Below are 13,650 nucleotides of genomic sequence, written 5' to 3'. Positions count from 1 at the left end.
CTATCGGAAAAACTTAACTGATAGCCTACTATTGACCGGAAGACGTTACCGATCACGGTCAGTTAATGCATATTTTGTATGTTATATGGATGATATTGTGTATACTTACAGTAAAGTGACAGAAAGAAGAAAATGTTATTAAGAAACTCATAAGGAAAATACATTTACAGTACTGAGTTTATCGAAAAAAGTTTGCGTGTACGTGGATCTGCGCATTTCAAATCCGTGTTAAGGGCACACTGTGCCGACATTTCTTTGTTTTTAATGACACAAGTTGTGGCTCGTGGACGGGGGGCTCTTGTGATGGTGTCTTGCTAACTGATTGCAGTTAGTGTGATCAACCTCACAGCCCCCTCGTGGGGACCAGCAGGACAGAGGGAGGCTTCTGTTCTCTCTCTGAAGGATCCTAACAACTGGCCGCATTCATAGGCTTTAACTGAAGCCACCTACTCCATTGTGTAGAAGCCACTGAGGCAGTCTTTCTCGCCCCAAGTCTGGATGTAGGGGTTAAGAGTATTTGTTGAAAGACCGTGGAAAAAGAAAGTATTGTAGCATTCATTTTGCGGCTTATAAAACTCAAATGATTCTATCGAAGATACTAAATTGTACGTGAGAAGAGCCTGCCATTCTTGTTAAAATTCAAGTGACATATGAAAGGTTTCAGATATTTTATAGCAGCTCTTGTGTTTGATATTTTAGAATATTCAAATGGTTTAAACGCCTCAAGCGTTAGTACATGCGTCTAAAGACGCGCATCTTCCGTAGTATAAATTTACATGTCTTATGTGTTCATAGGGGACGAAAATTCAAGCGTATGCAGTGATCATTTTATCAGCGAGGAGTGAAGTTTTTGTACACTTTTCTCTTAAGGCTGGAATCATAGTAGTTGTAGAAGTACTAATGATTATTGTTCTATGTAACTTTATAATTTTTAGAACCTCTTTACATATGGTGTCTCATTTGAAGATTTGCTGGGGTATTAGGGGAAATTTTCACTCGTCTCCAAATCCGATTCCCAGCAACACCACCATATGGAACATAGCCATGAGTCTGGAAATAAATGGAAACAGCTTCTGATTGGAAAAAAAAAAAAAACAGATGTCACAGAACCCATAGTTGAGCTTAATTGAAAAGAGGAAGCCATCGTCAAGCCATGTCCCTAAAGGAGCAGATTAGAGCCCCCTTGATTCCGAGGCATTCATGAGGTATAACAGCTGGCAAGAGGAAATAGAAGTGACGAGGTGACAAGGGTCTTCTGTTTACTCTTGGGCTATCCAACAGGACCGAGTGCACATTCAGTGGAGGGCCAGGGAGACCTAGGTAGTCCAGAAGCCCTCCGAGTATCATCAGTCGAGGGACTAGAATCTAGTCTAACACAGTGTAATGACTTTGGCATATTGGTGACCTTCTAGGTAATCGAGAAGAGCTGAAGTGTCCTGGTCAAGAAAGCAAGAGAATGGGTACTAGCTTCTTTTAATATCTTCGGTTGAAAATATTTCTTATGAAAATAACTTCTGCACTTAAATGTGATCTTCCGTTTTTCAAGGCAATTTACTCATGGATAATTGGCTTGCCCTCATTCAGATAATAAATAAGTTAGGTTATCATAGAGCCCAAAGATCAGTAATCTTCAGCTGTGCACACCAGGTAAAAATGCTTGCTGCAGTTTATTTTTAATATTTCAGAGACGTACCTAAAGAGCGTTGGCATACCTATCTTAGTTATGTTTCCAAATCCTTGTAGCAGAAGTGGTGGGACAGAGAGCCCAGTGCTGTTGACCGTGGGCTGGGCGGGGTTTGATCTCAGTTTGATCTGTTCTCAACCTATTAAAGCGCATTAATCATTCCTCCAGCAAACACATAGCAACCAGCAGCTGCGTAGAGAATATGTCCATCACCTCCAACAGAGATACCACAGAATCATAGAATGTTCAGCTGGAAGGAAGATATCACCCAGTCCAACTCATCCTCTTAATGAGAAAACTGAAGCCCGTACATGTTAAATAACCTGCCCACAATCATGTAGCAACCAGGGCAGGAACCTAGTCCACTTGTCCTTATAAGAATGCCTCCTTGGGGCGCCTGGGTGGCTCCGTCGGTTGAGCGTCCGACTTCGGCTCAGGTCACGATCTCGCGGTTTCTGAGTTCGAGCCCCGCGTCGGGCTCTGTGCTGACAGCTCGGAGCCTGGGGCCTGCTTCGGATTCTGTCTCCCTCTCTCTCTGCCATTCTCCCACTCACGCTCTGTCTCTCTTGCTCCCAAAAATAAATAAATATGAAAAAAATTTTAAAGAAAGAAAAAGAATGCCACCTTTAAAGAGGGAAGATAACCCAAACAGAAGCATACACATGTGATAAATTTTTGCATATGAAAGAAAAGGAGGGGGCGTCTGGGTGCCTCAGCCAGTTCAGCTCTTGACTTCCGCCCAGGTCATGATCTTGAGATTCGTGAGTTCGAGCCCCCCGTGTGCTGTCAGTACAGAGCCTGCTTGGGATTCTCTTTCTCCCTCCCTCTTTCTCCCCCCAACCTCTAAAAATAAATAAAAAAAAAAAAAGGAAATACAACACGTTAGTATGTCCATACTAGTGAGGGAATGTGTCACCTCCTGCCTCTTTGAGTGGTCCCTTCACAGGAAGTGGATTCTGTGAAAGAAGGAAACTTTGTGGCACTCGGAGGAGGGGAAACTGAGGCCAGGTGGAAAAATGATAGAGCAAGGCTACTTTTGCTCTGCCCTAGATTAGTGTGAAAGCACGCATGTTCCGAAGCAGTGACGGAGGACAAGAATGCTTGTCATTAGAAGACCTTCCTTAGTCTGGACTTCACAGACTAGTGGAAAGAACTCCATATTTAAAATTGGGAAATGAAAGGGCGCCTGGGTGGCGCAGTCGGTTAAGCGTCCGACTTCAGCCAGGTCACGATCTCGCGGTCCGTGAGTTCGAGCCCCGCGTCAGGCTCTGGGCTGATGGCTCCGAGCCTGGAGCTTGTTTCCGATTCTGTGTGTCCCTCTCTCTCTGCCCCTCCCCCGTTCATGCTCTGTCTCTCTCTGTCCCAAAAATAAATAAAAAACGTTGAAAAAATAAATTTTAAAATGGGAAATGAGAGTCAGAGTACAGGCTGCTTTGGCATTTCTGCAGTGTGTGTAACTGAACTTCACCGACCCTTGGTTTCTCCATCTGCAAAATAAAAATATATAGAGTAGACCAGCTCACAGATTGTTTGGAAGTTCAGGTGGAAAAAAGTATATAAATGCTTTTTTTAATAGCTGGAAATATTCAAGGGTTAGGTAATCTATTATTCTGTACTATTATACTATGTGTACCAGAGAAAAATATTTCTTTAAGAATAAGGCTGTTTCAGAGGAGAATGAACCCAAGCAGTTGGGCACCTTTGGGTTCCATTTCTTTCTTTCCATTATTTCCCATTCTTCCATCCCTCCCTTCCTTCCTTCCTTCCTTTTTCTTCCCCAGTGGTTTTCAGCTTTGATTGATGTTAATAGTTTATTATCCCTTTCCTAGAACGTGAACCCCCCGGGGTCATTACAGAGCTTAGCATCTAGACCTGGCAGGTTGGTCTGAGAGAGCAAAAGGTAGCAGGAATCTTTAGTGGGAAGTTGATCAGGTGCTCTGCCTTTGGCTTTTGGAAACATAAGGAATCTCGGGCACTGAAATATTTAATGTTCGCTAGGCCACTGCTGTATGTAGTCCCTGATGTCAAGACGGTTTCCCCTGACGATAAGAGAATCACAGATAATCACAGTTCAGTAATTATTAACTATGGTAATTCGTGTAAAGTTTGTTAAGGGTAACAGCTACCACTCCCCCTTCTGACAGACATTTATTGCCCATTTAAAATGTCCTTCAGTAAGCTCTTTCTATGCAAGATCTCATTTGGCAATTACGTGGGCTATTTACCGATAAGGAAATCGAGACCCATTTAGTTTTGCCGTATGCAGGAAGGTCACTGATGTGTTGCTTCTTGGAGCCTCGGGTTGTTCTCTCCTGTGGTTGTTGCCATCTTGGCGTCAGGTGGCGTCGGGTTGTTATTTTCCAAATACAGGAGGGAGGGGGACATCCCTCTAGAATGGGTGTAACGGAAAGGGCCACTGGGAGGACCCACTGGGAGAAACTCGTAAGATGAGAATAGCGTCTGCCTCTTTCAACATTATAGCCTCAGCACCTAACGAGGGCCCTTGGCTCATTTGTCCGCGCTCCGTACCTACTTGGCAAGTGAACGAATGATCCGGGCTTTCATTTTAGCCAACAGCTTCAACCTCGTCCTTTCCGCATGAACCCCGCTGCAATTAAGACAACTACCCCCATCTGAATTTAATTGTCCCCTCCTCTCCTTTGCCCCACGGTAGATGTAGAGCTAATGAAGAGACAGGTACTTCCCGAGCCGCCCACAAGAATGGAAGAGACGGAGCCACTGTCATTAACCAGCAGGGTTGATGTTCGAAGTCGTGGAGACACAGACGTGCTGAGTGGGACATCAGGGAGTCCGTATTCTCAAAGAAAGGCGTTCTCGGCCCTCCCGGTTTTCCTCTGACCTGTTCACGTTTTATATCATTCCAGGCCTCGAGCCACCTAAAGATTTTCTGAGGTGCTTGTTCTAAAGAGAATCTCAAGATTCCGATAGACAACTTGAGCCTCTGTCCCTGATTCTGAGCTCAACATTTCGATTTGTTCGTGCATATCAGACGACTGTGTCCTTCCTAGAATGGTGAAGGCTCTCTTGGCCCGTGCAGTTGAGAGTTTGCATTTTTCCTGTGCGTTTTTCACCTGCTTCAGAGGGACTTTTCCACATGTTGCACTCAGTCCACTGAAAATCCTGGTACTGCTAAATATAAGAGAGTCAATGTAATAAATATAGGCCACTCTTTGCCTTTCACTGGATTCCTTCAGTGTCTGCACATGTGAGATTATTGACAGAATTAGATGTTATTTTACAGTAGAGTTCCAGCTGTCCAAGTTCTAAATCACAGGTATGACTAACCCCACGGGGGAAGATTCCTAACAATTTACCGTGTTTTCCATGTTAGCGACAGGTTTCGTGCACACGCTCCGCTATTAAAGCATTAGACTTTCTTTGATTTCTTAATCATTAACAACTTTAGCTTTGATTGCCCATGGAGCTGCAAGCTGTTAAAATTATCATTTGCCTCTTACTAATTTTGAAACCAAGAGCTGTTTCTTCGTTTGATGTAGCACAGGTCTTTCTCAGAGCACATATACTCAGGAGCACTAAGAATCTCCTGGAAGAAAATATAATCTAAAGCTATTGGATTTCTAAAATAGATGGGATAGAGAAAATACTCTTTTTTAAAAAATTTTTTTTTAAAGTTTATTGTTGCAGAGAGAGAGAGAGAGAGAGAGAGACAGAGAGAGAGACAGAGAGAGAGAGAGACAGCATGCACATGAGTGGGGGAGAGGCAGAGAGAGAGGGAGACACAGAATCCAAAACAGGCTTCAGGCTCTGAGCTGTCAGCACAGAGCCCGACGCGGGGCTCGAACTCACAGACAGCGAGATCATGACCTGAGCCAAAGTCGGACGCTCAACCGACTGAGCCATCCAGCCGCCCCGAGAAAATACTCTTAAATACTAAAAAGTGCAGCTTTTTAAAAGATTCAACAAAGAATTTATTTTTTTTCAGGAGAAAAGTGTCTCTGGGTTTTTACGGTTTAGTGTGTGAATAGTGGGTATTTTATGAAGAAGCTAAGGAGGCAGGAAATTTGAAAGCTGTGTTTCAACGCTAAAAGGTCAGTTGAAATTCACCCAGGGTTAACATAGTGTTGGGTTATCATGAAAGCCAACAGAATGTAAAAAACCTCCTGGAAAGATTTTGTTTGTACATAGCCTTTTCAAAACCATGCCCCTAAAGTCTTTAACCCATAGTAAATGCTCAATAAATATTTTTTAAATTGATTTGATACATGTTAAGACCGATTGGTAGTATGATCAAATGAAATATGTGACCTTGAGCATTCATTCATTCATTCATTATCCACTCACTGGTAGTTATGTCCCAAACGTCGTTTATTGGGAACAAATTGAAAATTGGTGACTCAGTGTACAAAAAATGACTTTTCTCTGATGTTATGGGTATACGTGGACAGCCCTGGGCTGAAGGAATTTATATCGGGCCAAGAGGCTCCTGCCGACTAGTTCTGTGCAGGCAACTCAAGACATATCTGGGAGGCAGGTTAACATGGCCAATTCCTAAGCCCCATTTTTAAAAATTTTGCTGGCTAGACCTAGGGTGAGCCTAGCTCTTGAATTTTTTGGAAAGCTACCCCGATACGGATACACGTTTAGGTTTCAAAACCCAATGTGAGATCATATCATCTATGACTGTTTCTTCCTGGAAGAATCAGTTACCACAGATAGTTGTTCAGCCTGTTTGTAATAGGACTATTCTTGACTTCCTGTTGGAGTGGTGGAGATTCAACTCTGAGGTGATGGTAGCGATAAGATGTTCTCCTTCGATCATCAGGAAGATCAACATGTAGCTTTCCTGCGTCCAGTGTTTGTGATTTCTGGGGGTTCTTTCTACGTGCCAGTCCCCTGCAGGGCAGTACCCTGAGCATAAGCCCCTACGTGACTTATTACTTAAAACGAAGCACGCAAATCAGCATTACCTTGGAGCTCTCTCCTACTTGGAGGCTCCCAAGGATACTGCTCTTGTCTGTGAGCCATATCGCTGCCACTTATGGCACCCACCACTCCCAGACTCACCCCCCAACCCTTCTCTGAGGAGATACAACCTCAGGTTCTGGCTTCCAGAGGTCCCGTTGACAAGGCAACCAGAGTGTATCCATTCAATCCACCGTTCACCTTGCTATTCTTACGGTTAGAATAAATCCCCTTTTCTTTTTCTTTTTTTTTTCTTTACCTATCCTATATGAGATTTGTTGTTAAGTACTGACCTGCACGGTCTCTTCAGGATTCGCCAACTTCCTTCCTTTTTATCTACAGGCTACTCTTGATGTGTTTTCCATCTCCTGTGTAATAGAGCGTGCCTCTAATCAGCGCCTCCCACTCAATATCATTATTAGGAAGCATAATCGTGCGTTAGTTATAATGTACTCTGATTTTGGATGCTTATTTAAAATACCATATGTGTTCCTTCCCCTTACGAACTTCCTCTGTGTCCATCTTTCTGAGGAAGCAGATCATTCTGCCTGCGGGCTTTAGGCTTCACAAGTACTGTGTGCAAGTAGATGGCGACACAGCGTCGTGTGTCCTCTGAAAACTTTCGGTCCCACAGGAATATACATCATTTCTTTCTTTTTTTTTTTTTTAATGTTTATTTTTGTGAGAGAGAGCACGAGCGAGCGTGAGCAGGGGAAGGGCAGGGAGAGAGAGGGAGACAGAGGATCTAAAGCGGACTCTGCACTGACGGCAGAGAGCCCAATGCGGGGCTCGAACTCACAAACCGCGAGATCATGACCTGAGCCGAAGTCAGATGCTTCACCGGCTGAGCCACCCGGGCGCCCCAACATCATTTCCTTTTATACTTATCCTTGACATTTGTGCCTACACAACATCCGTGGTGTACTAGGTGCTGTGCAGGACAAAGGAAGCTTGATAAAGCATAGCCAGGCAAGCTCTCCTAATTACTCTCCAATCCTCTGTTAAGTTTAATGTAGTTGAAATTGATAGGAAATATTTCCATTTTCTCTTCTGCAGGGGAAATCATTCAGATCCTTTTAACCTCTTGTCTGTTAACTCCCTGCATCCCAAACTCCATTAACTTAAAGGAAGAAACACGGTAAACGGTTTTTGCCTCTTGTATTAGTGGTACAAAATTTCATAGCTCTAAAAGCGGGGGCTAAAATCAAGGGAAACCTGGAATGGATTAAAGAGGATGAGAAACTTCCCTAAGGATAAAATCATTCACATCTTCCAGAACAGAATGGTTGGCAACTGCTTTCCCGCACAAGTACTCAAAGTACTTGCCTCACAAAGTCTTTTTTTTTTTTTTTTTTTGCCTCTCCACGATAATTTTTTAAGGAAGAAGAAAAATCAAAACATTCCATTTTTTTCATAAGTGACACTTCTAACACATTTTCCCCAACGCAAAAGTACTTTGAGTTCTTTTTTTTTCTCCCGGTAAATAAAAGGATCGGTTTGAGTTGTTTGATGTCCTTACAGAATAACAATCCACATTTTGGTGGCACAGGGCCAACACGGATGAAGTCAGTTGTCCTCTTTGCCTACCCTGTTCGTCTTCTGACTTTGTTTGCTTTTCGTAGTTCTCTGTGAGAGACTGTCGCCTAAGAAATGAACGCAAATGTCGTTAGGAGGGATTACAGTTTGTTTCTGGGAAGGTTTATTTATCAAAGCGCTCATTAATAACATTCAAGATGGAATCATTTCCTAACACTGCCCGACCCTTAGTTTGTGCGATGTCTGTTCATTTCGTATCTGTCACCCAGTGCCAGTGCCTGTGCACATATCTTGCTCATGTACCGGGGACATTGTTATTCACAGTAATTCCATACCAGTGGTGCAGTTGTCTTGTAAGAGTGAAGTGTCTGGGTGGAGAGAACATTAGGTGGTTTTGTTTAGAAATATAATCAGAAATGGGGAAAAATGGGAGGAGAAACATAAAGTGAATGTTATCTCTAGGTAATAAGCTTATTGTCGATTTTCATTTTTTGGCTTAGGGTTATCTGTTTTTCTGAATTTCTAAATGAAGGAAAACAATTGAAATCTTAGAAAAAGAAGAAATTACAGTTGTTGCTTCTTTTCTTATTTTGTATTTGCCCGTCTTAAGAGACTCACCCGGGCTGATTTTCATGTGTGCTGTTTCTCTCCCGAGGAGTTTTTCCTTCTCTCCCGTGCAGGAGCCTGTTTGCTGTGTCTTAGCAAGAGAGTTCATGAGTTTGTATAAAAGTAGGACCTGAACATAAATGCGTAACTGTAGCAGACTTTGATGCTTTTTATTTATTTATTTTAATTTGCTAACCTACTTTGTAGATGGAACCTTGCATTTATTTTGCTACAAGCTGATGCTTACGGTCTTTGCATTTGCAGACGAGGATAAGGGTTGTTGGGGATGAATGTCTTGAGATGCATGAGAGGCTTTAGGAAATATGGAAACGAGTATGGTAGAGTTTGTAGGCTGAATCATGTTTGAGAGATACTTTTAATTGAAAGCCCTTCGTTAACGTTTCTCAGGCCCCAGCTCCTCGATCTTATTTCAGATTACAGTCCCAACGTATTTAAAATGTTTTCGCCTTGATCCATTGGCCATTAAGAGTCACGTTCAGACTGCACTTAACCGTGGGCACCTTTGCTACTGCTGTCCAGAGAAATACCTCGTAACTCTTTTTGTTCTTCAATTTCTGAATTTTCAAAAACTGGTCCCTCTCCTAAGCCCCCTCCCTTCTCCTTTTTCTTTTCACAATTGAAAAAAATTTCTGCACCCGAACTTTTTGAGAATTCATCCGACAACTATCATGAGACATTACAGAAGATAGAATAAAATTGAATGCCGTGGGAGTTTTGTGTAGTACATAACCAACAAGGAATAATTTGGTCTATTTGTTTTTTCCCATCTAATATTTTAGGTACAAGCCTATGCAGAAAGTGGATGGGGTTGCAGATGGTTTCACAGGAAGTGGTCAACAGACAGGCACATCTGTTGAGCAAACTGTAATTGCCCAAAGTCAACATCATCAACAGTTTTTAGGTATGTTAAGGTGTAATGCGTATTAGTTGCTATTAGCATGTTGAAAAGAAGAGAACAATACTAGTGTTTTCTCCAAGTGCTGTGTCTATTACAGATGTTAATTACACAGAAAGATTTGTGTGTCTCCGTGTATATCCTACGATAGCTGTAGATCATTTCTACTTTCTCATGTTCCCGAGAGCTTTTAAAAAATCTCAAGCTACGTAGGACTTCTAAGTGCCTATGAATGAAAGGCTCATAGCCGTGACCTCGTCTTGCAGAATTTGTACTCACGGGGTTTTTGTGATGAAAATTGCGTTGTGTCCACTTTCAGTAGTTTACTTCAAGTGCCAACAAGAATTCTCATTGCCTGCCGATAACGTTGCAAACGCATAGGCTCAGATTAGAAAAAAAAAAAATTGCTAGAAACTTTGGAAAAGTAAGCTGTTCATTCAAACTAATCACAATCTGTCCTATTCTTGTAATTTTGTGGATGGTGTCCGTGTTTCTTATTACTTAAAGAGTTAGGAATTGGAACATTCCGCATATTCCTGTGATAGCTAGACGTGCAAAAAATGGCACTTTAACTGACAACTCTTGTCGAGATGAAAACACATAGTGTCCGTGCAGCAGATCAAGACAGACAGAAGCCAGCAAAGAGTTTGCGTGTGTGTGAGTCTGTGGCGTGTGTATACTTGTCGATGTGGACTTTCTGACAAACAATTCACAAGGCCTCTCAGGGCAGAGTAGATACTGATGTCGAAAGCGTTACGGCAGCGTTTCTCAAACTGGAGTCGTCACGTGTATTCCGGAGAGCCTGAGCTCTCAACGACAATTTTGATTTTTTTTTTTACTTTGTTTTTATTTCAATTAGAATCTGTAAAAAAAAAATACATATATATATATATAATAGGAGCATCTTCTGGATTATCTAGAAGAGTAGAACGAAAACCATTGTGCAGTTTTCGTTTATGCATCTGGATTTGAATTTAGGATAAAGCAGGCACCGAAGTGCATTGCACGAATTGTCCAGAGCTATAATGAGAAAAGAACAGGGGGAGACTTGCTAGGTAAATTACATAAATTATGTAATTCATCCCAAGGGAAGGCTAAATGACGTCCCAGTGCTTTGTGGAGGAAGGTTCCACAGCTTTGAATACAGGATAATAATGGGAGAATCAGCCCCACCAAGGACATGTTGGTATAGGCCTGTCAAACTCAAAAGTTCTAGGCCACAGCAGTCAATACCGTATTCATGTTGCGAGCGGGAATTTCGTGATAGGACAGCAGTCTCGTCCATCATATCAAATTAATGTTGTTAAGTTTAATGTTATTTTTGTAGTTTTATGTGTGTTCATTTCGTAGCTCTTTTAGTTTATGATGTTATAAGAAGTATGAGCCTACTGAGTTTAAAGCTACGTTTAGTTTTTTATATTCCTAAGTAACACGACACAATAGTAACTAAAACCAATACTGACCAGCTCGAGATATTTTTCTCTTAGTAGAGGCCCTATGTTGAGAGACATTATGGTATGTTATTTCTAGTATAATCGTAGTGAAAATTTAGTTCCTCCACAATTTTTCAGTGCCTCCACTGATGCTGTTGCTACATTTTGTTTGAAACGTACTACTATGAGAAGTTCTTCCATCGTTGGACCTCTGGCCTTTATGGGTTTTTTTTTTTTCCTTTTTTTAGTCTTCTTAAATTTTCCCTCATTAATCTGTAATTGGCACAATCCATGAGAGGTTGTTTTTTTTTTTTCTGTTGTGTTGTCGTGGCAACAGATGCATCTCGAGCACTTCCAGAGTTTGGAGAAGTTGAAATCTCTTCTCTGCCAGATGGTACTACCTTTGAGGATATCAAGTCACTGCAGAGTCTTTATCGAGAGCACTGTGAGGTAAGTTTTTTCAAACGCAGTATGAACGCACGCTAACATTTTTGCCAGACAACTTGCTAAACTAAAATAATCGAGCTTATTCCTAGAGGACAGGTAAAGTTAGTTCGTGTATCTTTGAACACTGAGAAATTCATCTTTCTTCCGGTCTCCGCCTGAAGAAATGATGGACGCAAGAAAACGAGAATACGTTTTACTCTCCGTCTCCTTAGCCTTTCCTAGTCTGAATCCTTAGACGTGGCAATTCCACCACCTCTAGGTACTCACCCGACAAAGTATGCCACCTGGGTGAAGACATAAGTGTACAAGGAACTCATTGCATTACGGCTTTTAGTGCAAAAGATTGGTTGGAGCGTCCACATCTACAAGGGAACTGAGTAAAACACGGTACATACGGTCTCTTGAGCAGAATTCTGTGCCGCCATTAAAAAGAACAGACACTTCTGAGTGTACTAATGAGGAATAAGTTCCAGGAGGTGGAACATGTGACTCTTCCAGGAACATGTGACTCTTGATCTCAGGGGCGTGAGTTCGAGCCCCGTGTTGGGTGTAGACGTGACTTAAATAAATACATAAACTTAAAAAAAAAAAAAAGAGTATTTTCTAGAAATGCTTAGTGAAGCGCTTTAGGTGTTCCTTCCAAGGATTAATGAGGCTCTAGTTTTGTTTTGTTTTTGTGGTTACTTAACGTTTCTCTTGGTATTTTCTATCCCTGCTTCTCCTCCTTTTGGCAGTGTGCCCCACTGCAACTGGCTCGTTGTCTCCAGGACAGCGGGTTAACGTACCTGTAGCTCACCTGGTGGAAAGGGCATAAGGGATCGCCGTAAGAATCGTCTCAAGTGCCTCTCTTGTTGAAAGAGGAGTCTGTTTAGACCTTAAGTAGCTTTATTCCAGGGCTATTTGTGATCTGCTCAGGAGTAGAAGATGTTCCCTTGCCTTTCACGGACAGCCCTCCTGACTGTGGACGAGGCAGTATGCAGTGAGAAGTCTCAGCTCACAGCGTTCCCAGATTTCTTGCCCACTCCAGGAATACCAACTGCTTGAGTGAATCCGAGTGCTTGTCAAGGGTGCTAGATCATTAACAACCAAGGGCAAGTTCTCTCTTTGTTCCCAACATTTGTTGGCGTGATAAAGACGCTTAGTATCCACCTGACTACACTCGAAAGAATTCTCCCAACCTGGAAGAATTCCTGGAGGAGCCTTATGTGTCTAGAAAAAAATTCTTTCTTTGTACATAAATATCACGTATATTCACTCAAGATTTTTAGGTAAAGATTCTCTAAGCAACTTCTCACTTCTCTGTGTTCAGGTGAATCCTTCTTAAAGCAACCCAACCCTCACAAATATAATTTAGATTCTTTTGAAGTTTCTCTTTGTTCAAACTACAAGTTGGAGCACGATCCTTCGTATTACTAAGGAGTATACGGGAAGCTTATTCCAAGTGAAAAGCTCCACCAGTAAGGTGAGAGACGAAAGTATCTTCAGGATCACAAAAATTTCACTAACATACCAGCATCCGGGAATAGTCTCTATGAAGAGAGATGGATGGGTATGGCAATCCGTATATGTGGGGAATGGCGGTCCATAGAACGATCCCCATGTTTTCACAGAGTTACAAACGTTCACGCCATTTCTCGGGAGACATGGCGGCAGGTATGGAAAAGAAGAACCGTGATTATTTTTTCATGTCAGACTTCCAGACTTTTGAAGTACAGGTGTCTCAGTCTCGTCTCCTCTCCTGTAAATAGTCACCTGCCCGAAACCAGTACAATAAGGATTATTTAAAAATACATCTGCCTGTATATTTCAGTGTGAACGTATTTGAAAGTGGGTGGACAAATGATAAAATGTTTTATTCACTTGTAAAAATGTCCCAAGTGAGGCTGATGGGAATGTCCTTTTCAAAAGAATTATTTGAAATTATTTAATTTGGAGAGATTGCATTTCAGATGCACTGAATTCTTTACTTGTGTTATTTTTTCATACTCTGTACAGTTTATGTTTTTAAAAAATTTTTTTTCAACGTTTATTTATTTTTGAGAGACAGAGAGAGACAAAGCATGAGGAGGGGAGGGGCAGAGAGA

The 13,650-nt window shown here is 41.9% G+C and overlaps 1 protein-coding gene across 12 annotated transcripts in view; it reads left to right on the top strand.

The window, feature by feature from the left end:
* Positions 1 to 13,650, top strand: part of RFX3 (regulatory factor X3) — a 288,688-nt gene that overhangs the window by 222,137 nt on the left and 52,901 nt on the right. For all 12 annotated transcript variants that reach the window (XM_047830025.1, XM_047830023.1, XM_047830028.1 and 9 more), the window contains 2 exons: positions 9,571 to 9,692; positions 11,457 to 11,569. In XM_047830025.1, coding sequence (XP_047685981.1) covers positions 9,571 to 9,692; positions 11,457 to 11,569 — 235 coding nt within the window. The remainder of the gene's footprint in view (positions 1 to 9,570; positions 9,693 to 11,456; positions 11,570 to 13,650) is intronic.

The sequence above is a fragment of the Prionailurus viverrinus genome, chromosome D4, assembly GCF_022837055.1.
Source record: "Prionailurus viverrinus isolate Anna chromosome D4, UM_Priviv_1.0, whole genome shotgun sequence".
NCBI classification, from domain to species: domain Eukaryota; kingdom Metazoa; phylum Chordata; class Mammalia; order Carnivora; family Felidae; genus Prionailurus; species Prionailurus viverrinus.
The sequence above is the reverse complement of the archived record's forward strand: the minus strand, read 5'-3'. Positions and strand labels throughout refer to the sequence as shown.